This window comes from Perognathus longimembris, chromosome 24 (assembly GCF_023159225.1).
Source record: "Perognathus longimembris pacificus isolate PPM17 chromosome 24, ASM2315922v1, whole genome shotgun sequence".
In the NCBI taxonomy this organism is placed as follows: domain Eukaryota; kingdom Metazoa; phylum Chordata; class Mammalia; order Rodentia; family Heteromyidae; genus Perognathus; species Perognathus longimembris.
In genome coordinates this window covers 3,711,664-3,738,542 of record NC_063184.1, presented here as the reverse complement: position 1 = coordinate 3,738,542, position 26,879 = coordinate 3,711,664, and the positions used below count along the sequence as shown (strand labels likewise).

Here is a 26,879-nt window from a genome sequence, read left to right as displayed (position 1 = left end):
CTTTATTAGTGTAAATTAATTATCTGACCAGCAAAATTAGGAATAAGTTGGAAGTCATTTTTCATATATTATTGCCCATTTTTTAGACAAAAAATATTTATACAAAAATTTTATATATGTGTCATTGAAGTTAGCCAATATATTACATAGTACAACCAAGGTTCATTTTGTGTGCAGTATCTCTTTAGTGACTTGCTTAGTCTCCATTTACAGGAAGAATTTATATTGGGGGGAATTTTAGGTGAATATAGCAGGTGAAGGTTGAAGTGGGTGTCCAGGGCACACACACAGTGAGGAGGAGAGAAAAACCACAGCAAACGTCTGAGAAAAGGACCAGCCAGAATCTGGTGGCCCTTGACTGTAATCCTAGCTCCTCAAGAGGATGAGATCTCAGAGACACAGTTCAAAGCCCGCAAAAAGCCAGAAGTAGAGGTGTGGCTCACATGATATAAAGCCAGCCTTCAGCAAAAACAAACCAAAACAACAACAACAAAAAAAAAAAACAAAACAGCTAAGGGACAGCGCCCAGACCCACTGTTCAAGCACACAAAACAAACACACAAAAGCAGAGGATGTGTTTGCTTTCACATGAGGCCTTTAGGAAGTTCCTAGGAAAGTCACTGGACATGCTATTGGATTTGAAATAGAATGATTTTTTTTTTTTACCACACAACATGTAACTTTTATTTTCACGTGATTTCTGTACATGAGGAATATGAGAACTGTTTTATAAATGGAACCAATTTTTCTAAAGGAAACAACAAACCAGACAGTATCTGATACGAATCCATAGGCATTTATGATTCAAAACCAGCCAAGAAGTTTGTTACAATCTCTTTCAGCTTTGCATCTGATTCCTCTGAGATCTTCCCATTAGCCCTAATATTGGCCAACAAGGACTGGTGCTGGCTGATAACATGTGACAAGAAAGAATTCTCAAATTTTGTGATCTTGCTGGGCTCCAGTTTATCAAGATACCCCCTTACACCCGCATAGATAACAGCCACTTGTTCTTCAATAGCCATGGGAGAATACTGTCCCTGTTTCAGCAACTCAGTCAGACGCACACCACGACTGAGGAGTTGTTGAGTGGCAGCATCAAGATCAGAGCCAAATTGGGCAAAGGCAGCAACCTCAAGATATTGAGCCAACTCTAGCTTCATGGTACCTGCCACCTGCTTCATGGCCCTGGTTTGGGCAGCAGAACCGACACGGGACACAGACAAACCAACGTTAATAGCAGGGCGAATACCTTTGTAGAACAACTCTGTCTCCAAGAAAATCTGTCCGTCAGTGATGGAAATGACATTCGTTGGAATGTAAGCAGACACATCACCAGCCTGTGTTTCTATAGCTGGTAGAGCAGTCAAGGAGCCGCCACCAAAAGAATCATTCATTTTGGCAGCTCTCTCCAGCAGCCGGGAGTGTAGGTAGAACACATCGCCAGGATAGGCCTCACGGCCAGGGGGCCGACGGAGCAACAGGGACATTTGACGGTAAGCAACAGCCTGTTTGGATAAGTCATCGTAGATGATCAAAGCATGTTTGCCATTATCTCTAAAATACTCTCCCATAGAACAGCCAGAATAAGGAGCCAGTTACTGAAGTGGGGCAGCATCAGAAGCAGTCGCAGATACCACAATGGTGTACTTGATGGCATCTGCATCTGTCAGTCTCTTTACCAACTGGGCAACAATGGATAGCTTTTGACCAATAGCAACATAGATACAGTATAGCTTCTTCTTTTCATCAGTCCCTTCATTGAAACGCTTCTGGTTGATGATTGTGTCAATAGCAATGGAAGTTTTCCCAGTCTGTCTGTCACCAATAATCAGCTCACGCTGACCAAGCTATCCACAGCCTTAATGCCAGTCTGCATGGGTTCCCGCACTGAGATTCGAGGAATGATTCCAGGAGCTTTCAGGCCTACTCGCCTAAGGGTCTTAGAACCAACTGGACCCTTTCCATCAATGGGATTACCAAGGGCATCTACCACACTACCCAAGAGCTCATCGCCAACTGGAACATCCACAATGGCTCCAGTCCTCTTCACAATATCTCCTTCCTTAATCAGCTTATCATTCCCAAACACGACAACACCAACATTGTCGTGTTCCAAATTCAGAGACATGCCCTTTAATCCTGAAGAAAACTCTACCATTTCTTCTGCTTGAACATTCCTTAGCCCATGTACACGGGCAATACCATCACCAATACTTAAGACTCGTCCAGTCTCTTCAAGATCAACAGAGGTATCAGCTCCAAGAATAAGCTCTTCAAGAATAGAGGACACCTCAGCAGTGCCAGTCTTCTGAAGACGGGTGTTAGAAGCATGGAGGTTCCTTGCAGCAATGAAAGATGATCCCAAAGCATTTTTGGAGACCAGCCCGGCACGCCGAGGGAGGGCGCGGGCCACGGCCGAAGCGACGCCACGGACAGCATCTCTGCAGCTTCTCGCCAAGTGGGTCCTCCGCAGCCGCAGCCTCCGGACTGACTGGGAATGATTTTTTTTTTTAAGTTTGAATATTTTGTAGGTCACATGTGACATAAAGAGCTGGCAAATACTTTCCTCATCAGTAGTTTCTCCTGACTCCAGATCACCTGGGCTTGGGTGTGATGGGATTGCTGCAGTGTTCACATGGCTGTCACGCTTTCACACACCGATTTCATGAGGCCCGGAACTGGAGAAGAAAGTGCAAAGCCTCGGGGAGGAGGTGACCTAACTCCAGCCAGGCGCCATCGATGGGCCTATCGATGGGCCTATCGATGGGCCTGGCACCGGGCCTCACCCCTGTAATCCCCGCTGCTCGGGACACCAAGGTCTGAGGACTGAAATGACAGCCCAGTCCCAGAGCTGCAGCTGGGGATCTGCACGCGTGCACACACACACGTGCAAGAAAGCACACGCACATACACGCGTGCGCACCCATGCACACACACGCACACCCACCACCTGATCAATGAGGTTCACAGTGCGTGTCTCCTAGGTGTTGGGAAGCGCGGAATGAAGCCAGGGGGGAGCTGAGCGCCCTGCACCCGGCCATCCTTGCTTATGGAACTCATTTGCATAGTATGGAGCAGGAGGGGAGAGATGCTTCCATGGACCTGTCGCCCGTGGGTGGGGCGGGGTGGGGGTGGGGGGGAGCACGCGCCCCGCTTCCCCCAGGGCGGTGTACCGTGCACTGTGCGCTCTGAACCAGCCCTGCCCCGACCAGGCTGCCGATGGGTTCTTTGTAGCAAGAGGCTGGGGGCACGGGCGGCATCTCAGCTGTGGACAGAGGGGAACAGATGAGTTCACTTTGAAAGACAACTTGGCAAAAAGTGTTAAATGTAAAATTGTATAAAGGCACTTCGATCTCATTTCTAGAACTTGACAGCAGAAAAACATATTATGCAATTTTGTAAAGCTATGGAAAGAAATTTATTGGAGCTGTTTGTGATAATCAGATCATCATAGAGAAATTTACCATTCCAACAGTGGGAGTTACATAATTTATCGTTATCTGAACAATATGAAGTTTAAAAACTTATTCAAATCAAATGTGAGGCTAGCTAAAAGTGACATGCATAAAGAACAAAACAGATCACTCATACTGATTGAAGTATGATCCAATCTTAGAGAAAATGGAAGCAAATAGATTTTAGAACATTCATAAAGTAGAGTTGATGGAATAAGCAACAATTCTAATGTCCGGAGAGTTTTCGTCATTTTTAAAACATAATTAAAACTAGTGCCTCACACCTGTAATCCTAGACTGGGATATAAGTATAGCAGCTCATAATAAGCAGGTTCAAATCTTCACGTCTTGAAAACTCTTATCTTCAATTAACAACCAAAAAGGTGGAAGTGTAGCCGTGGCTCAGGTGGTAGAGCTTTAGATGTGAGCAAAAAAGCTCAGAGTCAGTGCCCAGGCCCTGATTCAGAAAGATCTAAGTTTACAAAGTTAGTTTTGCTATTTTGATTTTCTAAATTTGCACATTCTTTCAGACTCAATTTATCAACAAATGATTATAGTAGTAAGCTGATGGATAGCTCAAAACCAAGTTGAGTACTAGCCTTAGCAAATTGCTTGCCAAATTTTCAATTAATATTAATGGCTACTGTGTTAAAATGAATTAGCAGCAAGAATGTACTAAAAGAATAGTAATGCTTAATATTTGTAATTTTAAATAAACCAATATTGCACAAAATTTAATATTAAGCTTTTCTTTTGAACATGCTTAGTTTTCTTTTCAATGTAGTCCATTGAAGATGAAGTTTTTTTTTGTTTGATTGGAGTTATGTGTCTCATGTTTTTCTTGTCATAGCTGGTTTCGCACTATGGTTCTCATCTCAGCCTCCTGAGAAGCTCAGATGACAGGCATAAGTCAGTTATACAGGCCCAGCTTAAAATATGCTCTGGAATACATTATATCTTAGTTGTAATTAAGTTGTTTAGTAATAAGAATAGGCCATGTTGAAAAGTTTAAGGTTTTTATTTTACTTCCATTTTATTTAAGTGTTATTAGGTAGAAATTTAAATTTTATATTATACTATTTAAGTAATTTAGCTAATAATCATAATTACAGTTATTTTTTATCAGATTTCTGTTCATTAAATGTCACTATACTCAGTTATTTCCGTTTTAAGAAGGAAAATATCACTGTAGTTTCACCCTTGCTTTCTAATTCCTTGTGAGAAATGTGCATGACCTACATTTAAAAATAGAAACACTTCAATTAATATCAATTATTAACCATTAATCAACATGAGTGATTAATATTTAATAAATATATTAAATGTGTTAGGTACTAGATTTTCTTGACTACAGTACAATGGATTTACTTATTCAAGAGTATGTTCGTTTTGTTTTTGTTCCACTGGAATTGGAGCTCAAGGCCTCATGTTTGGCAATAGAATGGCAATTTTAATGAGAGATGTAGGTTTACTATTTTTCTGTCTGGAGATTAAAAAGTGTATCTACCAGACTTAGTATTTTGTGTTGTGGATGGTTCAAAGTTTGTCTGTAAACCAATCAATAAACAGCCGTAGTTCTTCTTTACTTTGATGTGATGAAGCCCCTGGCTTGCCTGTCCTTCCAGCCTGCGGGCTGGGCCCGCCGGTGGTGCTTACTCACAGTCCACCCGGGTTCTGCCCAGTCTCGGGCTGCGCTAAGTGAGGGCTTCGCCACCCAAGGGCAGAGACCCAGCGGGCACCGCCATCTCAGAAGCCACCCTGCGAGCTTTGTGTCTCCTTTCTGGGTTACATTTCAGTTAGAAAACAGTCCAAGAGTAAATCTATAAACAATGCATGCATTCCAAATTAGTACTAGAACACAATTACCTTCATAATTATCTAGTAATTACTCAATACGTTTGTTTGATGTCATTCCAAGTTATAAACGGAAGCTAGGGCCTCCATGTGTGTAACCCCAGCTACACAGGAGGCTGAGATCTGAGGATCCTGAAGGCATGCCGGCCCAGGCAGGAAGGCCCACGAGATTCTTATCTCCAATCCACCACCCAGAAGCAACAAGTGCAACTGTGTGTGGGCCACGGGCTAAAGTGCTAGTGTGCTGGCCTTGAGCAAAGAAGCAAAGCCAGAGCACAGGCCCCGAGTCCTGAGTTCATGCCCTCGTACCAACACACACACGCACACACACACACATCTATATACACATCTGACGTAAATATATACATATGCATATATAAACTGTATAACTACAGTGAATATGTCATAAACCATATAAATATGCATATACACATATATATCCATTTGACCCCAGCCCTCCACAAACCTAAAAGTTGAAAACAATAATACCTGTCTCAGAATTGTTATTAAAAGCGTGGAACTGTGTGTGTGTGTGTGTGTGTGTGTGTGTGAGTTCCAAAACTTTTGAATACCTTCTTTTTGTAAGAAACAAGAATAGTTTTCATAGCAACACACTAAAACAAGATGACCTCATCTGTAGCTGTGTTTATGTACTGACACAGATAAAAAAAATTCGAATAAAAATCGAACCAAGTCCTTTGAACAGTTGACTTACAATTTAATACAATACATACCATGAAGCTGGAACTTGAGTTTAGGGAGGGTATGTGGAGGAAGGGTGGGCAAATTCTGTCACCATATTCAATGTAGGCAAGTGAAATGGAACTTGAGAGGAGGGGTGGGGGAGGGAGAGATGGAAGAGAAGGTGGAAGAGGACATTAAGATACAATGTACTCTCTTTTTGTAAATTGTATTTTATTGCAAGGGTGATGTACAGAGGGATTACAGTTACACAAGTAAGGTAAGGAGTACACTTCTTGTTGAATATCCTTGCCTTGTTTTCCTCCCACTGAAGCCCCATCCCCACTTCCCCAGTTATAAGGTTCATTTCTGGCATGGTGTCTTGTGAGTATGGCTGTTGCATTGCTTCACCCTTTGTCCTTTGTCTCACCATTTTGTTTTTTCCCCTTTCCTTCCCCAAATCAGATAAACATATATACAAGACACGGGGTATGTACCAAGATTTTAAAAAACTGTGACAACAGGGGAAAAACTGAAGCAGAAAAAAAAAAAGAAAGAAAAAACTCCACACAGTACATTAAAAAACTGCAACAACAAAAACCTCTTGTTACCATATTTGGAGTTGATTTTGATTAGTATCATTTTGTAAGGTCATATGTACATAGCTAGTGAGATGTAGTGATTCTCTGCTAGGACTATCCTAAGCATGTACTTATTATTACATATGAGGTCTGGCTTATGTCACTTAATATGACTTTTTTCCAAATCTTTACATTTCCTTGTGAATGGTGCGATGTCATTCTTTCTGATAGAAGCATGGGATTCTATTTGATGGACTATATTTTTAAACTATTAAGTAAGTTGAAGTGTACCCCCAGTCAACTACTTGAAGCCAATTTTTTTTTTAAATCTTATAAAGCAAAACAACCTCCAGCACACAGACAACATATAATTACCCAGAAAAGTCAAACCTTATCTGTAGTTTCCTTTCTGGGAGTGAAAAGCTAAGATTTTATTGGGTATGCTTGGGGGTATGCTTTTCCTCTAGCTCAAAATCTGAATCAGCCTTCTATTCAGGGACCTTCACAGATTCTAATTTCTCACTGAACTCAGAGATAATTGACACATACTTTTTGTCTCATATTCTAAGAGAAATTCATGATCTGGTAAATTCACTGTTCTTACTCAGTAATGGTGATATTCTATAACAATTTTTTCTCTATAGATTACTAAGAATTTTGGACACTGTACTTGGCCAAATTAAAATTTAAAGAAGCAGGGTTTGGTGGCTCATGCCTGTAATCCTAGCTGAGAACTGAGAGTAGTGGTTTAAAACATGGCTGAGGGGCTGGGGATATGGCCTAGTGGCAAGAGTGCTTGCCTCCTATACATGAAGCCCTGGGTTCAATTCCCCAGCACCACATATACAGAAAATGGCCAGAAGTGGCGCTGTGGCTCAAGCGGCAGAGTGCTAGCCTTGAGCAAAAAGAAGCCAGGGACAGTGCTCAGGCCCTGAGTCCAAGCCCCAGGAATGGCCAAAAAAAAAACCAAAACAAAAACATGGCTGAGCAGAAAAGTCCAGCAGCTTCATGTCCAATCCCTTAACCAGCAAAACACAGAATGGAGGTGTGGCTCAAGTATACAGCACAAGCGCTGTACCTAAAAGCTAAGGAAGAACTCCAAAATCCTAAGTTCAGGCTCTAGTACTGGTATCTGTGTGCACACCCCTCCCCCACATACTTAAACAAACAGACAAGCAAGCAAGCAAACAAAACAATGGAGAAAAATTCCAGGGTCATTAGAGGCAGACAAGTCTGGATCCTCTGGTGATGGTAGATTATTACGCTGTTTTTCAGTAGACTTGAGTTTCAGTCTGACTGACCTACAATATTTCGAGTTGATATTATTTCAGCCTATCAAGATACTTGGTCTCAGCTCTGTAAGTCAAGCAATTACTCCCCACACAGTGTATAATCCAGATATTGACATTTATTTTGGGATTATGATTCCAAAGATCTCAAAAAATCATAGTTTCATCTTTTCCTAGACCAAATGTACCCATTTTATGCATTCTATTTACTGACACTAACAAGAAGGGTTTATGTAGTTTTTAACATATATGGACATCTAGACCCCACCATTCTGGAATGTTCTTGGGATATTATTAAAACAAGATGTTTACAAATGTCATCGTGTGTAGACTGAAACAATTTTAAAATGAGAAAATGAGATTTTTTTCCAGATAATTTTTGTTCCACCAGGTTCCACTGGATATTTCTTATTCCCAATAGCATGAGTTTATTTTGTGACTCAAAATATTGATTTATTTTAGTGCTAAGTGCAATATAATATTGCCCAAAAGTGGTTATAAATAGCACCAACTTGATTATAATAAGTGTGTTTTGTGTAAGTGGTACCATTTGTCATTTGGTTTTTATTTGTAGAAATTGTAATTTTTGTCCAGACTCATAACTTTACTGATTTAACCAAGTAAACACTGTTTGTGGTAAATGCTAGGAATGACGACTTGTTCCTTTCTTTTCTTGTTATAATACAGAGCTTAATAGAGTTTGACCACTACAATATGTCTGATAGGAATTCTCAAAAACTACTCTAGTTGTATTCATGTGTATTTCTCGTACACATGAACTATCGCATGCTCTTTAAATGTTTATAGATAGTCACTGCCTAGCTAGGAAAGCCACTAGTGACTTTTGTTTGTTATGTATGTGCTATATGCTGATAAATATCTGATTTTCATGCATTCCATATGTAGCTATGGCTCAGTAAAATATAATTATATGTACAATAGAGAAGTAACTAGGAGGGAAGCAAAAAAAAACCTGTGGAACTCAGATACAAAGCCAGCCAGAGTTCCAGAGGCTGTCAGATTCTGTCTCAAAATTTAAAACGCTGCAAAAAGCTAGACTGGAGACATGTCTGAAGTGGTTGATCCCAGCTTGTGACCAAGAAAACCAAACAAGAGCCTGAGAAACCTGCTGCACACAGACAAGGTAATCGTCAAAGCTACTGGACATTCTTTTTCTAATGTTAAGTCAATCTGAAGTTTAAATTACTTGTAATCATTGTAGGAAAATGAAGCACAGCTTTTCTTCCTTCAAGATAAATATATTAATGATATAAAACAATAACCGAATAGGAAAACATTTTAATGAACAATGCAATATTACTTCTGAATATTTGGCCTGTACTTGTTACTTGGAAGGTTGTATTAAATAACTAAAACTAAGCATCTCACCATTTTATTGACGGATTGTAATCAATAAAATCAATCAAACAAAGACCTTGCTCCTTTTATCAAGAATCAGATCAAAGAAAGAAAACTGCTGAATTATTTTTCCTGATTTTTAAAGCCCTATTTTAATAATATTAAAAAGAAGACACAAAATACAAAAATTTGAGATAACAAATTTATTTAAAATACCTTGGGAAATAATTTTAAAACTTTTTTTCTCCATGAGAAATATGATTTTATACATAAAGTGGATGAAAATACATCTCTTATAAAGAAAATAATAAAATATTACTTATTTAATTACTTTAATGCACATATTTTCAAGTTTCTTTTGCTATTGAGAAATTATTACTGTCTAATAGATTGTCTAAATATACATGAGAATAATATAAATATTATATTTAAAACTTTCCCTTTTTCCTTTTTGATTATATCTTAAAAATAAATACAAGTGAAAGATGCTCTGAATATATTAAATGAAAATATATTTTCTTAAAAAAATGGAGACTTTAAACAAAATTTTATTTCCAGTAGTCTTCTTATTCTAAAACAGCCAATGTTGGACTCCTTCCTGTATTTAATTTCATATTCTAAGAAAATTTCATGACTTGTGGATATGTATTTGGAAAATGGTCAGAGCAATGTTGTCTTCTTTGTCCCTACTGAAGAAATATTTCATACACCAAGGAATGAATTCATTTTCTCCTACCCATTCTTTGGAATTTCTCTGTATATTTTTTCATCAACATAACCCATGCAAATATTGTTAGCAATATTTTTCAAAAGTATATTAAAAATAATATATTGTTAATGTTATTATACATCTAGAACATATTTTAAAGGGTGGATGTTTCAAATAAGGAGATCACAAATAACTCTACCAACATACATTGAAAATGTGCCAGCATGTTGAACAGAAGAATTATATTTCATATGAATGAATACAGCACCTTTTGTTTCAGAGTTTACTAGACTTACGAAATACATTCATTTTAAGTGGTAGCCTTTCACTTAACTATAAGATAACAGAAAACTCAACACCATTATATGTTTTAGAGAAAAAATATTGACATATTTTATTACTGACTTCCTATGGGCCATCTCTCTTTGTGGTTTTCCAAATTTACATTTTCAGTATCCTTTCTGTAATACACCTGTATTCCACATAAGGAAACATACGATTCAATCATTGTCTTAGTCTATTTGTGAGTCTACACAGAAGGCCAGAGACTGAATTGTAGGAACAGCAGACCTGATTGCTTCTAGTTCCAGCAATTCAGAATCCACAAACCAGGCACCTTGAAGTTTAGACCCTGAGAAGGGGCCTGCTCCCTTCTACACGACTGCTTTCCACAACAAAGCTTATTCTTTAAAAAAAAAAAAATTATTGTCAAAGTGATGTACAGAAGGGTTGTAGTTTCATACGTAAGGCAGTGAGTATATTTCTTATCCAACTTGTTACCTCCCTCATTTTCCCTCACCTTCCCTCTCTCCATCCCCCACCCCATGAGTTGTAGAGTTGGTTGACAGCACATAGTTTTCTAAGTATTGCTGTTGCATTGGTTTGTCTTTTATCCTTTGTCTCTCCATTTTGATGTTCCCCTTTAGAGAGAGAAATGCCACATCCTTCCATGATGGAAGGAACTGGAAGAATTAAGAAGAGAATTCCCTCTGTCAATTTGTTCTATGGTTCAGACCCTTATCATGAATCCCATCTGCAACAGGGAGCACTTTTATTGATGATGCATCGGTCATTCACTGTCAATGCATGCATGAATGCTGAAAGGGTTGGAACAATGGTAGAATTTGTTAGAATTTGTTGGCATGATGTATTTAGTTCTGGGTCATCTTACTAACAAACATTATTAAGTATATGTGGTAGAAATAGTTAAAAAGGGAACTGAGATTATTATACACCAAAGAAGCTGAAATGGTGCCAAGTAAATCACAGAATGGAGCACGTATTCCATTCTAATGAGCTATGAGCTAGTTGCTCAACAGAGTTTTGCTATTAGAGTCCTACTATCAATATATCATACTTTGGTTAATAGGTTTATGTATGTTTGTATGTATACATGACATGACTCTCTGTATGTTTTCATGTGGTGACGTTGACTAAAATGTATTGTACTCAAAAACTGAAATGTTGAATTAGAACCCCTTTGTACAACTACTTAAGGATAATAAAGAAAAATTAAAAAATTAAAAATAACTACAAAGGCGTTCAACACCTGCATGAGCACTCCTCAGAAGTGTTTCACAAGGAATTACTAATGAGTCTTTGAGAAAGAAATGAAAGGAAATTGACATCCTTCCTAATGACTAATTTAGGGCACAGCTGTGGCCCATAACCCATTTAAGAGAAAAACACAAGTAATTGTTCTTCATACTATGCCTCCTAATTTTCACATTTCAGTGTGGAATCATTACAGATATTAATAGGGCATATGCAGTCTTGGGAAAGAGGAGAAAATATTTTATATTTGAAAAAGAGACTGTTCAAGAAAAGTTGAAGAGGCTTGTCAGGATGAAGGCTAGCCTGCTTCTCCTTCCCTACTTCCCCAAGCGCTTGGTAGTTCACACTATCTGACTCGTGGCTCGCTCCATGTTGCGGGAAGTGTTGTGTGGGCTTGTTTTGATATTAACTTCAACAATACTTCAGTTTGCATGCTTGAATTATATAATTCCTGGCAGCAAAGTCAGCACATTAAATGTTTGCATTCATCCTACTTAAAACTCAGTAACAGAAGTGGGGTTCATATGTCCCAGATAACTGAAAACTAAATGTTTTTGTGCTTAAATAAACCTTGTCAAACATGGCACAAGACACATGGGTTCCCAGGGGACCTGGCAGCATTGGTCAGCTGGCTGGAACTTGAATGTGTACAGTTTTGTAGTATGAGCAGAGTTTTTATAGTTTGAGGACAGTGTTTTTCTTTAAAGAAACTTGAGAACGTTTGGAAGAAGTGGTTTGCTAACATTAAAAAAAAAATAGATAGGATTGCCAAGTTGCAGACCTTGCATTAGATTCCTAATGTCTCCTGTAATCTTTTTGTTAATAGTACCAATTAAACACATGTTCCTCATTTACGTGATCATATACTTTTGGTAGGCTACTAATATATAAAGCCAGGCTGGGATGATTGGTTATGTTACAGCTTGCAATAATTATTTCTCATATTAGACATTAGTTGGGTAATGCTCTTAAAAGAGCAATGTCTATTTTCCACATATTCAAATAGAATGTAATATTCATGTTTTATGAAGCACAGCTTTAAAAAGAAGACAATAGCTTCTCAGGAAGCTGACATCTGAGGATCTCAAGGATCTGAGTTTGAATCCAGCCCTAGCAGTAAAGTCCATGAAACTCTTACCTCTAACTGCCGAAGTGCTGAAAGTGGAGCTGTGGCTCAAGTGGTACAACACTAGCCTTGGGCAATAAAGTTCAAGGATAGTCCCCAGGCTCTGATTTCAACCCCCAGGACTGGCACACACACACACACACACACACACACACACACACACAATTTTATAATATAATATGTATATTGTTACATATAATAAATTCTAACTTTAAAAACAATCAAATGACTTTTGACTAAGATTATTAACATAACCAGACAAAATGATGAGTATTTTTTAACATTCCAGTTTGTTTTATTTTATTTATTTTTTATTAAATTTTATTGACAATGTGATGTACAGAGAGGGTACAGTTACATAATAAGGTAGCGAGTACATTTCTTATCATATTTGTTACACCCTCCCTCATTTTTCTTTCCCTTCCCTAGTTTAGATAATCATATATACAATATCCAGTGTACCAAAATCATATACAGTAACCACATGGGGTACGCCACAGGAAATTCACCTAGTACATAAAACCTAATGACAATGATAAAAACCTCCTGTTTCCATCTCTTGGAGTTCATTTTGCTTAGCCTCATCTTATATAATCATATGTACATAGCTGTTGAGCTCTTGGGAACCTCTGATAGGTCTATCCTAGACCTTTTTATGCTTATTCAGTAATTGTTGGGTTTTTAAAAACATAATGTAAAGTCGCTGACCAACACATGTGGACTATAATTAGTATTACATAATGACTTTTAGTGAAATGTTTAAAATGTCATATATTATAAGATATTTTATATGAGTAGGAACTGGAATTTGAAGCAACCCAAATGGAGATTTTATCTGAATATTTGGTGCCAGTTTGAGTGAAGACAATTTGATGGTTACATCAATATGGCTACATATTTTTAGATCTGTGGTAAAAAGCCATAGTGGTTTCTGAAAATAAGCATTGATGTTTGCGAATGTTAACTTTTATTTTAGTGTTATCAGGTTTTGAATGCAAAATTTTGTGCTTGCTACACAGGTGCTCAACCAGTTGAACCATTACTGTACCTCTTTTTGTGCTGGTTATTTTTGGAATAGAGTCTCAAGTTTTGCTACGTTCAGCTAGAGGTTCAATCCTGTTTGTCTTCTCCATTGTGACTAGGGTGATAGGTCAGCCACCCCATCAGGCTTTTGCATAGATGGTATAAAAATGTCCTTCTTGAGCAGGACACCAGTGGCTCACACCTAACTAATTAAAGGCTGAGATTGAAGGATGACAGTTCGAAGCCAACGCGGGCAGTGTAGTCCACGATAGTCTTCTATCCAATAAACTACTCAGAAACTACTCAGCCCCGGAAGTGGGGCTGTGGTAGAGTGCCAGCCTTGAGCCCAAAGAGGCTCAGGGACAGTGCTCAGACCCTGAGTTCAAGCACCAGGACCGGGAAAAAAAAGTCCTCTCTATTTCAGCATCCAGAATACCTGACATTACAAACAGGAGCCTCAGGTGCCCTGCTACTTTTCTGGATCTTAAGCGTCGTTCAGCAGAAAATATTCCACTGCATCAAAGCTACACCTATTCCTATTTGATGTTTTAAAATGTTTTTCATATGTCTATTTAGCAATTTTTGAAAAGGCAAGTGATTTTTGTTGTTTTTTGATGTGTGCATGTGTGTGCGTGTGTACTCTAATTCTCACTTAGTCTTTTCTCCCAAGGCTGGCACTCTACCAGTTGAGCCACAGATCCACTTTTAGCATTTTGGTGGTTAATTAGAGATAAGAATCTCATAGGCCTAAATTTTGCCTGGACTGGCTTTGAATCCATGCTCAGATCTCAGCCTCCTGAGTCGCTAGGATTACAAGTGTGAGCCTCCAGCATCAGGCTCTGGCGCCAGGCAGGAAGTGTTTCGATTCTTTGGGGATACTGTGATGATTTATTACTGTTAAGTGCTACAACCCTTGACAAAAGCAGTGTTTGTTCTGGCTCTTGTAGCCAATATTGGGAATACCTACTCTAAAAGTATATGGACTTACTTAACATCTGAAGTCTCAGAGAGAAGTTGGAGTAGTTCCAAACTGATATAACATTACTCTGACCTTGGGGTAGAAGAAGAAATTAAATATAGGAAATACTCCCAGTAAATTAATACCCAAAATCTTATTAAATTTTTTCCTTCAAGCTACCCTACTCTTGCTGTTGAAACATGGTATTTGTTTCTAATCTCAACACACAAACCTGATCTTTTCCATTCTCACAATGTTAGAGAACACAGGGTTGTGATTGTAATACTCAATATGCCTTGGGCAGCATCTGATTTGGGACAAGATTTTCTACACGGTTTTGTCTTTGTGTTAGTCCAACTCATGTGTTGTATACTGCTTCAAGTAGAAACTCAATATTTGGGGATTGTTTACTAACCAAAAGCTGAAGTTGTCTGCTTTCAGTTATATGTTCTTGGGAACTAAAAGGGGTAACTTGATGACTCAACTAGTTAAAGTAATTGCAAGAAAGATACTGGTGGTAAAAACAAATAAATCAATAAATCATTGTCTTACCCATCAGCACACATGACATTTCTATTAAATGTATTTTTAAAGTGAGAGCATTGCAGCTTTGGGAGTGCCTACAGGAAAAGAAACCATTTCTTATATTGTAGTTTTTCTTAAAGATTATATAAGTGTGTATGTAGGTATATATGCATATATGTATTTATGTATAGATTATCATGACATCATGTTTGTTCCATCCATGTGCCCATTTGTGATCACTTTTATAATTGTTACAACTTTCCTAGGTGAAGTACAACCTCAGCATCAACTGCTACTTTTGAAAACTGGGAAGATGAAAAACAGAGATGTGGGCAGAGGGTCTCAGTGTATTTGGCCAAAGCTACTTGTCTTGGTCCTTCATCTTTGCCTAACAAGGCAGCCATCATTCAATGATTAGCATAGCGCAAGAGGTTAAGGTTTTGTTTTGTTTTTATTTGTTCCTGTTACTAGGATTGAAATTTAGGGTTTCATGCCTTATCAGCTTGCTCACTCTGCTGAGATCCTGTCTAACTCTTTGTTGGTTATTTTGGAGTCTTATGATTTTTTTACCCTTGGCTAGCTTTGAAACTCAACCATACAGTTCAGCAGCCAGAATATCTAGAATTATAGGCATGAACTGGATAGGTGGCTGGATGGGATGGGATTTAAAATTGTGGAGTGACAAAATAATCTTGTAAAAATATGGCTGGGATTGGGGAAATCTCACATGGGAAATGTACACATATTTCTACGTTATATCATATCACGCTTTATTTATTATATTACATGATTATTATATTATTGGTGTGGGCTCTACTGGCTCTCAGAATCCTAGCAACATAAAAGGCTGGAATCTGGAGGAACGTGGTTAGAAAACCAACCTAGGAAGAATAGTTCACAAACTCCTATCACCAATTAACAACCAAGAAAACAGTCTGGAGGTGCGGCTTAAATGGTATGGTACAAGCTATGAGGCACCAAGCCAGGCGAGCAGGAGACTGAAGTATGCCTCAGCATTACAAATAAATAAGTAACAATAACTATATCATTGCTATCATTGCTATTTTTATTATCACCACCAAGAATCACATGAGGACATGCTCCCGCTGTTGCTCTCATTATTACTAAGCGTACAACAAGCTACATTCCTTAGTGTTTTCATCCTGTATTGGTTGTATCTTCTGATCTCTTCTTGTATCTTTCTAAGCAGCCTCCCTTTTGTTTTTTCCTCCCTTTTTCCTGGTGTGTTTGTACTGGGGCTTGCACTCAGCCCCATTCTGACTTTCGTTGTATTTTTTGGAGGTAGGAATCTCTTGGACTTTCTTGCCCGGACTCTCTTTGAGTCACAGTCCTCAGATCTCAGCCTCCTGAGTAGCTAGGAATATAAACATCCCAACTTTAAAGTAATTTTTTTAAATAGTCAATGCAACAATTTTTAATTGAATAATTTTGTTGCCATTAATTTTTTTTTTAGTTTTAGTATTAGTTTTTGTCTGCATAGATCCCTTTAAAGTTGTGGGATAATAGACATTATTGAGACATCAGTGAAGGGACTCCATGCATGTAAGAGATAATAGACATTATTGAGACATCAGTGAAGGGACTCCATGCATGTAAGAACAAATCAAATCCTTTGACGACACCTGATTTCGCTGCGGGGCCAAGACCACCTTTCCCCTGGAAGCCAGTCATGATTTTCAGAACCAGGATTGCATTGCTTCAAGCTGGCTCACAACGTGGAGATCATTCATTCAGGCACAGCTCTGGAGTTCCGAAAGTCATTATTTTCTTAATCCAACATATATGTATGAAGTGTTAATAATGTGTCACACATTACCTTAGGTGCTAGAGGATAACAGCTTATTAAGACAGCTTCTTCCTTCAGGTTGCTTACAATCCAGTTGAGGAGACTAAGTAAACAAATAAGTGAGTGAAAAGTGACTCCCAGCTCCAAAACCTTCTTTTTTTTTTTTTTTTTGGCCAGTCCTGGGCCTTGGACTCAGGGCCTGAGCACTGTCCCTGGCTTCTTCCCGCTCAAGGCTAGCACTCTGCCACTTGAGCCACAGCGCTGCTTCTGGCCGTTTTCTGTATATGTGGTGCTGGGGAATGGAACCTAGGGCCTCATGTATCCGAGGCAGGCACTCTTGCCACTAGGCTATATCCCCAGCCCCTTTGCGGTTTAAAAAAAAAAAAAAACTTTTATAGATGTTTAAAGTATTAGATGAGGCAAATCCTACTAATTAATGATATAGATCACATTCTTTTATCAGTAGTGCAGTAAACATGCTAACAAATGTTTTGCCACCGAGTTCCATCCCCAATACAGTGAGAGGAGTACAATAAAAGCATAAAGTCCTGAAAAAAATACCAAATTGAAATTTTGGAAAGGAGCCCAGTAAGTTAAAGTAAAAAGATCAAATGTATGACAAATTATCAGGGATTGACACCACGGAAGATGAATTAGCGCATTTAAGACCAAAAAAGAAAAAATAAGAAAATACAAATAAAGATTCATATAAGACATCCAGGATATCATGAAAAGACAAAATCTATGAATCATTCACTTAGAAGAGGAAGAAAAGAAGAGGTACAAGCTAGGTGCTGGTGCCTGTCATCCTAGCTACTCAGGAGGCTGAGTTATGAGAACCGTGGTTCAAAGCCAGCCCTGGCAGGAAAGTCCCTGAGACTCTTATCTCCAATTAGCCACCAATAAACCAGAAATGGCACTGTGGCTCAAAGTGGTAGAATACTATTCTTTAGGAAAAAACTCAGGGACAGGGCCCAGGGTCTGAGTTCAAGCCCCACAGCTGACAAAACAGTAAAAAAAGAGGCACAAGTTAAAGGCATAGAAAACAATGAAAACCATAGTTTCAATAAATAAATATCAGAAAATTGGCCAAAACATAGTAAAGTGATTTTTATCTGGGTACAGTAACATGTTACAATGTAGTATATTATGGTTTTCATTATAACAAATAATGTTTCCAACCCATATTATGGTCAAAACAGTAAATGTACAGGGGCTGGGGATATAGCCTAGTGGCAAGAGTGCCTGCCTCATATACACGAGGCCCTAGGTTCGATTCCCCAGCACCACATATACAGAAAACGGCCAGAAGCGGCACTGTGGCTCAAGTGGCAGAGTGCTAGCCTTGAGCGGGAAGAAGCCAGGGACAGTGCTCAGGCCCTGAGTCCAAGGCCCAGGACTGGCCAAAAAAAAACAAAAACAAAAACAAAAAAAAAACAGTAAATGTACAGAAGAAATAATGTTGAAGGATGCAGAGATAAATACAAAAGTCGTATCAAAAGAAAATGCATTACAATAATGGAAGACTTCTCTTCAGAAAGTCTAAAAAGGCAGGAAGGCCTGGAATGATACATTAAAGTCATGAGGGCTGGAATATGGCCTAGTGGCAAGAGTGCTTGCCTCGTATACATGAAGCCCTGGGTTTGATTTCCCAGCACCACATATATAGGAAACAGCCAGAAGTGGAGCTGTGGCTCAAGTGACAGAGTGCTAGCCTTGAGCAAAAAAAGGAAGTGAGGGACAGTTCTCAGGCCCTGAGTCCAAGGTCCAGGACTGGGCAAAAAAGAAAAGAAAAGAAAAGAAATAGAAATAGTTTATTTAGGCTGGGAATATGGCCTAGTGGCAAGAGTGCTTGCCTCGTATACATGAAGCCCTAGGTTCAATTCCCCAGCACCACATATACAGAAAACAGCCAGGAGTGGCACTGTAGCTCAAGTGGCAGAGTGCTAACCTTGAGCAAAAAAGAAGCCAGGGACAGTGCTCAGGCCCTGAGTCCAAGGCCCAGTACTGGCAAAAAAACAAACAAACAATCTCATTAAAGTCATGAGAGAAAATAGCTGCAAACTTAGGTCTTATGTACAGCAAAGCTATCCTTCATAATTGAGTAAGAAATAAAATAATTTCCTGATAAGTAAAAATGTAAAAAAAATCATAATCATGAACACAGCACTTCAAACAGCTCAGAGAAGAAGATATGACAGCCATAAGAATATATAAGAGAATGAACGTAACTGGAAGAAAAGACAAATAATTAGGAAAGGACAGAACACTAAGAAACAATAAAATAACAGGATTTTTACAATATCTTTCTATAATAACTGTCTATTAGTCTTAATTTTCCAAGAAAATACACAGACTGTCAAATTGAATTAAAAAAAAAGATCCCACAATTTGTTATACATACAAAAAATAATCTCACAAAGCATAACACAGGTTAGATATGAAAGAATATAAAGGTAGTCCATGAAAATAGAAGCCAGAAACAAGAAGGAATAGCTACATTCATGTCTGAAGAAAGCAGATTTCAGTCCAAAAGTTATCAGAAGAGACAAAGACTTTCACTTCATATTGGTAAATAGAATAGAGCAAAAACAGTATATAACTCTGCTGAACATAGCAGTACTGGCCACTCGATGTGATGAAATGAACATGACCAAACACTTAAGCTCAGATAAGGTCTGGGGCCATGACTGGAATGATAGAGGACTTGGCTTGCAAGTTCAAACCTCAGTACTAAAAACAAAAGAAGATACAAAGAGTTCAGATACACCCCAACAAAACAACAGTGGCTGACTTCAATGCCAAACTTTCTCCAATAGGTACGTGGTCCACACACCAGGTCAACAGAGAAACTTCCAAATTCAAAAACAAAAAATAAACTTAACAGAAGTCTACACAAGAGACAAAAAGCAACTTAGATAGCCACACAACACTGCACCCACTCATAACAGACCCCTCAGCAGCTCATGAAGTGTTCCCCAAAACAGGTCATATATGAAATAAAGCAAGTTGTACTGTATTCCAGAAAACTGAAATAACTTCTTGTGTTTTCCAGATCACAATGGAAAAACAGAACAAAACAAGTTGACAAGAAGCAAACTTTAGAAAACAGACACACATATACTTTTGAATGATTACTGGGTCACTGAAGAAGTATGAAAAAGAATATAATGTCCTAGAAATAAAGGAAAATGAAGACAAAGGTATATTTAATTCATGAAAAACAGTGCAGTGATTATTGACAGAAGTAACACAGTCTTTATTTCTAGGATGAAAAATAAAGTTCAGAGAGGTGAGTTTCCACAGATATTAAGTGGCAGAAATGTATTTAAAATGAAATTCTTCTGAAGCCAAGAAATTTTCTTTAATCTTTAAGTTGCATGAGATGCCAAACATATCAGTAAAGTTGATGAAGTGCTTAAACAATTATTTCAGTGTCACTTTATTCTGATTGTTGGTTTTCACGGGTTTATTTGTTTTTGTTCCTTATCCCTCTGGAGAGAAGGGCCACACTGTCCAGGGTTATGCTCTGGAGACACATGTTTATTGTTTACATGTCCTGAACCCAGGATTTAAATTCTCCATGTCTCCCTTTGATCATTTACACAATGAAAACCATAATATACTGCATTGTGGCATGCCTGAGGATTAAAATATTCACTGTTTTTCAAGCCCTTATAAAATTTTTCTGGAACATAAATATTCTAGAAGCAAATTAAATGTTAAAAATGACTATTTTCATTTAATTTAGAGCACCATGGAGAAAAATGTGTTCATGATTATAAATGCACTCCATATAACAGAAAATTCTTTATAGATTTAAGATATGGGTGTAGGACTTACATGCTTTTCTCTGCCAGTGGAAACTCCTATAAATTTGATCAAATATGGTCAATATCATTTTTATAAAAATAAACATCTTTTGCAAATTTTTAAATGGACTGCAATAAGTAAATCAAGCTGAGTAACATAGCAATTCTTTTTGGTTTTGGAAAAAAATTTAAATACATTATATATTACTATTAAATTTTTATGATACAAACACTGGACTGGAAACCTCAAAAGTAGAGAGATGTATCTCTCACCAAATCCATTTTCCCCTTTTAAAGATCTTTGGGATTTTCATTGTTTACCCTTCTTTAAGATTGTAGTTCTCTGTGCATTTGTTGTATATACACAGTTTCTCTCACCACTCATCACTTCAGTTACCTTGTGGGTTGTGGGATGCAGACACAGGCAACATGTAGACATTGCCTTTAACAAAAACCTGAGGATGAGCAAGATGGATTGCTAACTGCTTTGTTAAATGGCAACTCCTCTGCATGGAGACTTAAGGTTATAAAGAGATATCTGTCTGTCTGTCAATCTATATCACAGGGTGTTTAATGGCAGATCCCCATTGTTTATGGCGCTTCATATTACTGGAGTACAGCAGATAAAATATGTTTACATTTCCCCAAAGCAAATTATTTGAATTCTCTGTCATTTGTCTGAAGAACACGTCCTGCTTACACACACACACACACACACACACACACACACACACACACACACACACCTAATCTGTGTTTAGTTTTAGGATTTATGAGTGAGCAGATATAGCCTAATCAATCTGAAAGCCAAAAGCCAAAGCATAGACTAAGAGAAAGAAGGAGCTGGAGGGGGTGGGGGTGGAGGCAGGGAAAGGAGCAATTAACCAGGAGACAGCATAATTCAGAATTTCCTATACCTGGGTGTTTGGTGTCTGGCCACCAACATTGCTTCCCCCTCTGTGCAGTCTGGCTTGAGCGTGTCTGGTGTGCATTTGAGCTGTCCTGTGAGGTCTGGTAAAGAGATTTATCTGCTAAATGCCACAAAGACTGCCAGATTCAACATATGACACTTTAAGTACATAACATTCTATGCTGCCAGGAGTAAGTTATTTGATTTCTTTTCCTGTTAGTCTTTTCTTTTGAGGATGTTTCAAGAATATGGATTACCTGCATTGAAAATTTGTTCTCTCCACAGAGAATTTTATTGCTTCTCTCCCATTAGTGACTATATATATATATATATATATATCCTCCAATGTTGTTTTTTAAAATAATAGATAGCTACCATTGAGTTGTGGGTTTGAATAAAATTAATTTGCTCAATAAATCAATTGCCCATTATGTCCAATAATTTCTTGGCACTTTGTGTTTAACAATAATGAACCTAGCACATTGCTTTTTGAAGAGGAATGAGAGAAGTGAGGAAATTAATATGTAATACATACTATGTGTCCGATAATATACTTCTGATGTAATAGATTCTTCTCAAATTTATTTTCTCTACAGAAGTACAGAATAAAAAAAGTAACATTATGAAATGTTAAGCTTCTTTGAGGTTTTTTAAGTTTTTTTTTATTATCTTTAAGTAGCTGTATGAAAGAGTTACCATTAAACAATGTAGCTTATGAATTTTTGGTGACAGTACCGAAGCTTGAACTCAGGGCCCAGGTATTGTCCCTCAACTTTTGTTGTTGTTGTTGTTCAATGTTAGTTCTATGCCCCTTGAGCCATAGTTCCACTTTCAGCTTTTTGACAATTAACTGGAGATAAGAGTCTCACAGTCTTTCCTGCCCAGGCTGTCTTTGAATCTCAAGCCTCAGACTTCAGCCTCCTGAGTAGCTATATTTACTGGTGCCTGGCCAAGTTTAGGTAATTTTGATGTAAGGGTTGTAAGTTGTCAAAATCTATGTGGGTTTTTTTTGCTTTGTTTTTGTAATAAATCTTTTACTTTTAGAGAATATTAATTTCACAGAGGCTTTGCAAAGGAAGTTAAGCTACCTACCGGTTCTCTGGCTAGCATGCTGCAATTGAATGGTGACTTTACCACAAGCAATAAGTTGTTTCAGTACTATAGCTAATTAAACTCTGTACTTCATTCGCATCACTTTGTTTTTACTTAACACCTCTGGTGTGTGCGTGTGTGTGCCTGTGTGTGCATTTGTTGATTCTGCAGCTTGAAGTCTGCTCTTCACTTGAGGTTGGTGCCCTACCATGAAAGCCACAACTCTTCTGCTGGCATTTTGGAGATAAGACTCTCAAGGACATTCTGACCCAGGCTGGCTTTGAACTACAACCCTCAGATTTCAGTGCCCTGAGCAACTATGATCACAGGTGTGAGCCCCATGGCTTGGCCTGTCTGTTTGCCTGTATTAGGATCTACTTTGCCTCTGTTGAATGTTCTACAGGCATGGTACTACATTTAGTCATCCATGTTTTCTATGACCTTTATGTTTGTTAATGACCTTGGCAGTTTTGAGCAGTACAAAGCACATTTTTTGTAGTATTCAACTGAAGCTTATTGGTTATTTGACTCATGATTACTTTGGAGTTTGGAGTGTGGAGACCAGTGGACCATTTTTCTTATTATGACAATATCACCCGCTGCAAGCATGTCTTGCTGTTGTTGAGGTCAAACTCATCAGAGAGCGTGCCAGGCTTGTAAAACTTCCCCCTCCCACTGAGACTCCTCTAGTGATGCACATATGGGAAGTAGTTCCCTCCACAGGGCTGGACTGGTGGGGCGCCAGGGCTGAGGTAGGGGATAGGCTGGAAGCTGAGGCTGGAAATGGCATCGGTTATAGAGCTGGGCCACCTACCTGACAAAAGCTGGAAATCAACCCCCTTGCAAGGTTCTTGGGCTCTAATTTACTTTGTTTTTACTGATATAATACTGATGTTTTTTATTCTTGCCTTCTGATTCTGTAACGGTCTCTCTCTCTGCCCTTTCTGAGCAGAGAAGCACCATCACACACACACACACGCATACAAACACACATACACATGCAAATACACACATGCAAACACATGCACACCTGCAAACACAAACAGACACATACACATGAACACACACAATTCTTCTCCAGTGCACCAGTGAACCAGGTGACCTTATCCACATATATCTATTAGGGTTTTGCGATTTCTTACAGGTTTTTGAGAAAATTCCTTGAGGTAGAGAAATGAATCCCTTCTTCTTTCTCAGCATGGGTTTCATGGACTGAAGTGAAATCAATTAAGTCATAAACAAAACTCCAAATGGAACCCTTAAGGGCCTCTGGAAAGGCTGCGACTTCCTGACATCACTGAGTGGCGAGAGTCGCTGTCCTAGACATACAGGTGTCCTGTGCAGACTTCAGAAGAGAGTAGCAATTATTTTTGGAGAACCAGAAGAAAATTAGAATGCAGAATGATGGGGCAGGATCTCAGGGGGCTTAGAGGAGAGGTGAGCTCCTTGACTCATGAAATGGTGCAAATGTTAGAAGACATGCTTTGAAAGGCCATAATGTTCTGTGCACACAGAAGTTATCATGAGACAAGAAAAAGTTTCCCATCACGGATTGAGTGGGAGAACAGAGGTAGTGAAATGATTTCACCTCGACTTTGACTCGTTGATCTACACACTCGAGGTTTGGCTTCAATGGTCAATACGATACCTTTGTCTTCCTTGCATGGAAAGCCAAAATGTGCTTCTAATCTGGGTATGAACTAATGATTGCCGCACAAAAGATAAAGGTAGGAAGTGAATACAGCTCTGAGGTTATCTTGAGTAGGTGGGGAGTTCTGTTCACTGTAGTTTAAAAAGAAGGTAATTGGGTGTTAGTGGTCACGCCCATAATCCTAGCAACTCAGGAGGCTGAGATCTGAAGATCATGGTTCAAAGATACCTCAGGCATTAAAAAAAAGGCGATGAGACTCTTATGTCAATTTAACCACCGCAAAGCCAGAAGCAGAGAGAGGTGCAGCTTAGGTGGTTGGGCGCCACCTGTGAGGAAAATAGGTGAAAAACAGACATAAGTTGAAGTCCCAGCACCAGTACAAAAATAAAGAAGATAAACATTTTGTAAGTAATCAAGCACATAGGGTGACATTAATGTTTATCTTTCCAAGAAGTCATCATTTCTTGTCCCTAAGGCAACTACCACAACCAAGGTCCTATTAATAAATAAAGTAGGAGGGGTGTGGAATAAACCACAGCTCTTCCCAGCAAGCCTTAATTAAAATCTTACCATCTGCCACCCATGGATAGCGATGGGGCCGGGGTGCCGCTGGGGTGTGAGCCCAGGCAAAGACAGAGACAGATGTCTGGCAAGGTCTGTAGGGATCTCAGAACCCACACTCTCTGAGAGCATTTTGGGACACAGAGGCCCCACCCAAGAATAACTGAAGAGTCTTTCCAAGAGCAAAAGGGACAAGGACAAGGACATGGGGTATAAGATGGCAGTGGAAATCTTCATTAAAAAATGAAGACTTCACTAGTCACCTGTGGCTCGGCCTGTAATCCTAGCTACTCAGGCAGATCTGAGGATCAAGGTAGAAAGCCAGCCTGGGCAGGAAAGTCTGCAAGCCTCTTATCTCCAATCAACCACAGAAAACTAGAAGTGGTGCTGGGGCTCAAGTGGTAGAGCACTAACTTTGAGCAACAATGCTCAGGGACAGTGCCTAAGCCCTGAATTCAAGCCCCACAATGTATAAAAGCAAATTCTGTAGTGCCAGGTGGGGAAGTATCTGGGTCACTTAAGTGGGTGGTGTGTGTGTATGTGTGCATGTGCACGTATGTGTGTGTGCATACACATGTGCATGCACATGAACCTTAGGATTTGAACTCAGGGCCTGGGCATTCATGGCCTGTAAGCGCTTTTGTTCAAGGCTAGTGCTCTACCACTTGAGCCACAACTCCACTTCCAGATTTTTTGGTAGTTAATTGGAAATCTGTCTCATGTCCAGGCCGGCTTTGAATTGAAACCTCAGAGATCTCAGCCTCCTTGGTAGCTAGGATTAAAGGCACGAGCCACTAGCACCTGGCTCAAATATGGATGTTATTTTCTTGTATGCTCTGCATGCTCCAACTGTGGCTTTACACTGGGAATAAACAGAAAATCCATTCTTATACGAGGGAGAGCGAGCCTTGCTTACCTGGGCATGCCTTGAGTTCTAAGACAAGTAGAGAATAATCATAAGAAATTAAGTTGAGAAATTGATTTTGCATAGTGAAGGGCCAAAATACACCTGATAAAAGCAGAAGTGGGCGGAAGCTTTCTTAAGAACAAAACGAAACACTCCAGCAGCAAGAATGTGCATAGGTGGGTGTAGAACTTGGACATCTGAGAGAACGATGATCATCATAGATTTATGATCCTAAATTTGAACTCAAGGCCTTGTGCTTCCTACACAGCCGCTCTACCACCAAGCCTTGCATTCAGGCCTGGTTCTCGTGGGTGTATGTGAAATAGGTTCTTACTTCCTACCCAGGCACATGCCTGGACTGAAATCTGCCTATTCATGCTTACTTTCACTGCTGGGACCAAAGGCATGCACTCCCGTATCTGGCATCCCTCTGTAGAGATGGGGTCTTGAATACTTTTCTGGTCATATAGTCCTGTAACTGTGACACTGCCAGTCTCCTAGAGTTTAGTGATTTCAAGATAATTCCATCGTTGCATTAGATAATTAGTAGAATCTGGTGATTCAGCAAACCTGAGAATGTAGAGTCACTGCTACTGCGAGTAACAGATGAATCTAGAAACAGCTCTGTTACCGTGACTAAATGACATTACGTCTTATAAAATTGGATGGTAATGCAGGTAAAATATTTCATTATGATTTTGTACTATCGGTAGAAAGATATTTATCTCTTATTGATGTATCAATTTTCTACTCAAAATTAACTAGCAAACTTGAGAGGAAAATTAGAATAGGCTTGTATAAAGGCATGCACTGATTTTTATTATTATTGTTGTCATCTGTGTTGATCCATTTTCAGACTCAGTGCAGTACTCAGTGTGGGAATGTGACTTAGAAGTCATTACCCACCAGGTACACATTTCTACTAGTTAGATGGATGAGCTGAAATTATGGGGGAAAATCCCTGGCACTGTAGATTAAGCCTAATTTAAATGAATTGAATATTTTAAATGTTAAACCTAAGA

The 26,879-nt window shown here is 38.9% G+C and overlaps 1 protein-coding gene across 1 annotated transcript; it reads right to left on the bottom strand.

The window, feature by feature from the left end:
• Window positions 1-652: 652 nt before the first annotated feature.
• Window positions 653-25,082, bottom strand: LOC125341323 (ATP synthase subunit alpha, mitochondrial-like). The gene is given in 5 exon segments (XM_048333356.1): window positions 653-1,849; window positions 1,852-2,494; window positions 3,177-3,268; window positions 21,134-21,191; window positions 24,960-25,082. Coding segments are annotated over 5 exon segments (1,968 nt in total). The 3' UTR covers window positions 653-797.
• Window positions 25,083-26,879: the final 1,797 nt, after the last annotated feature.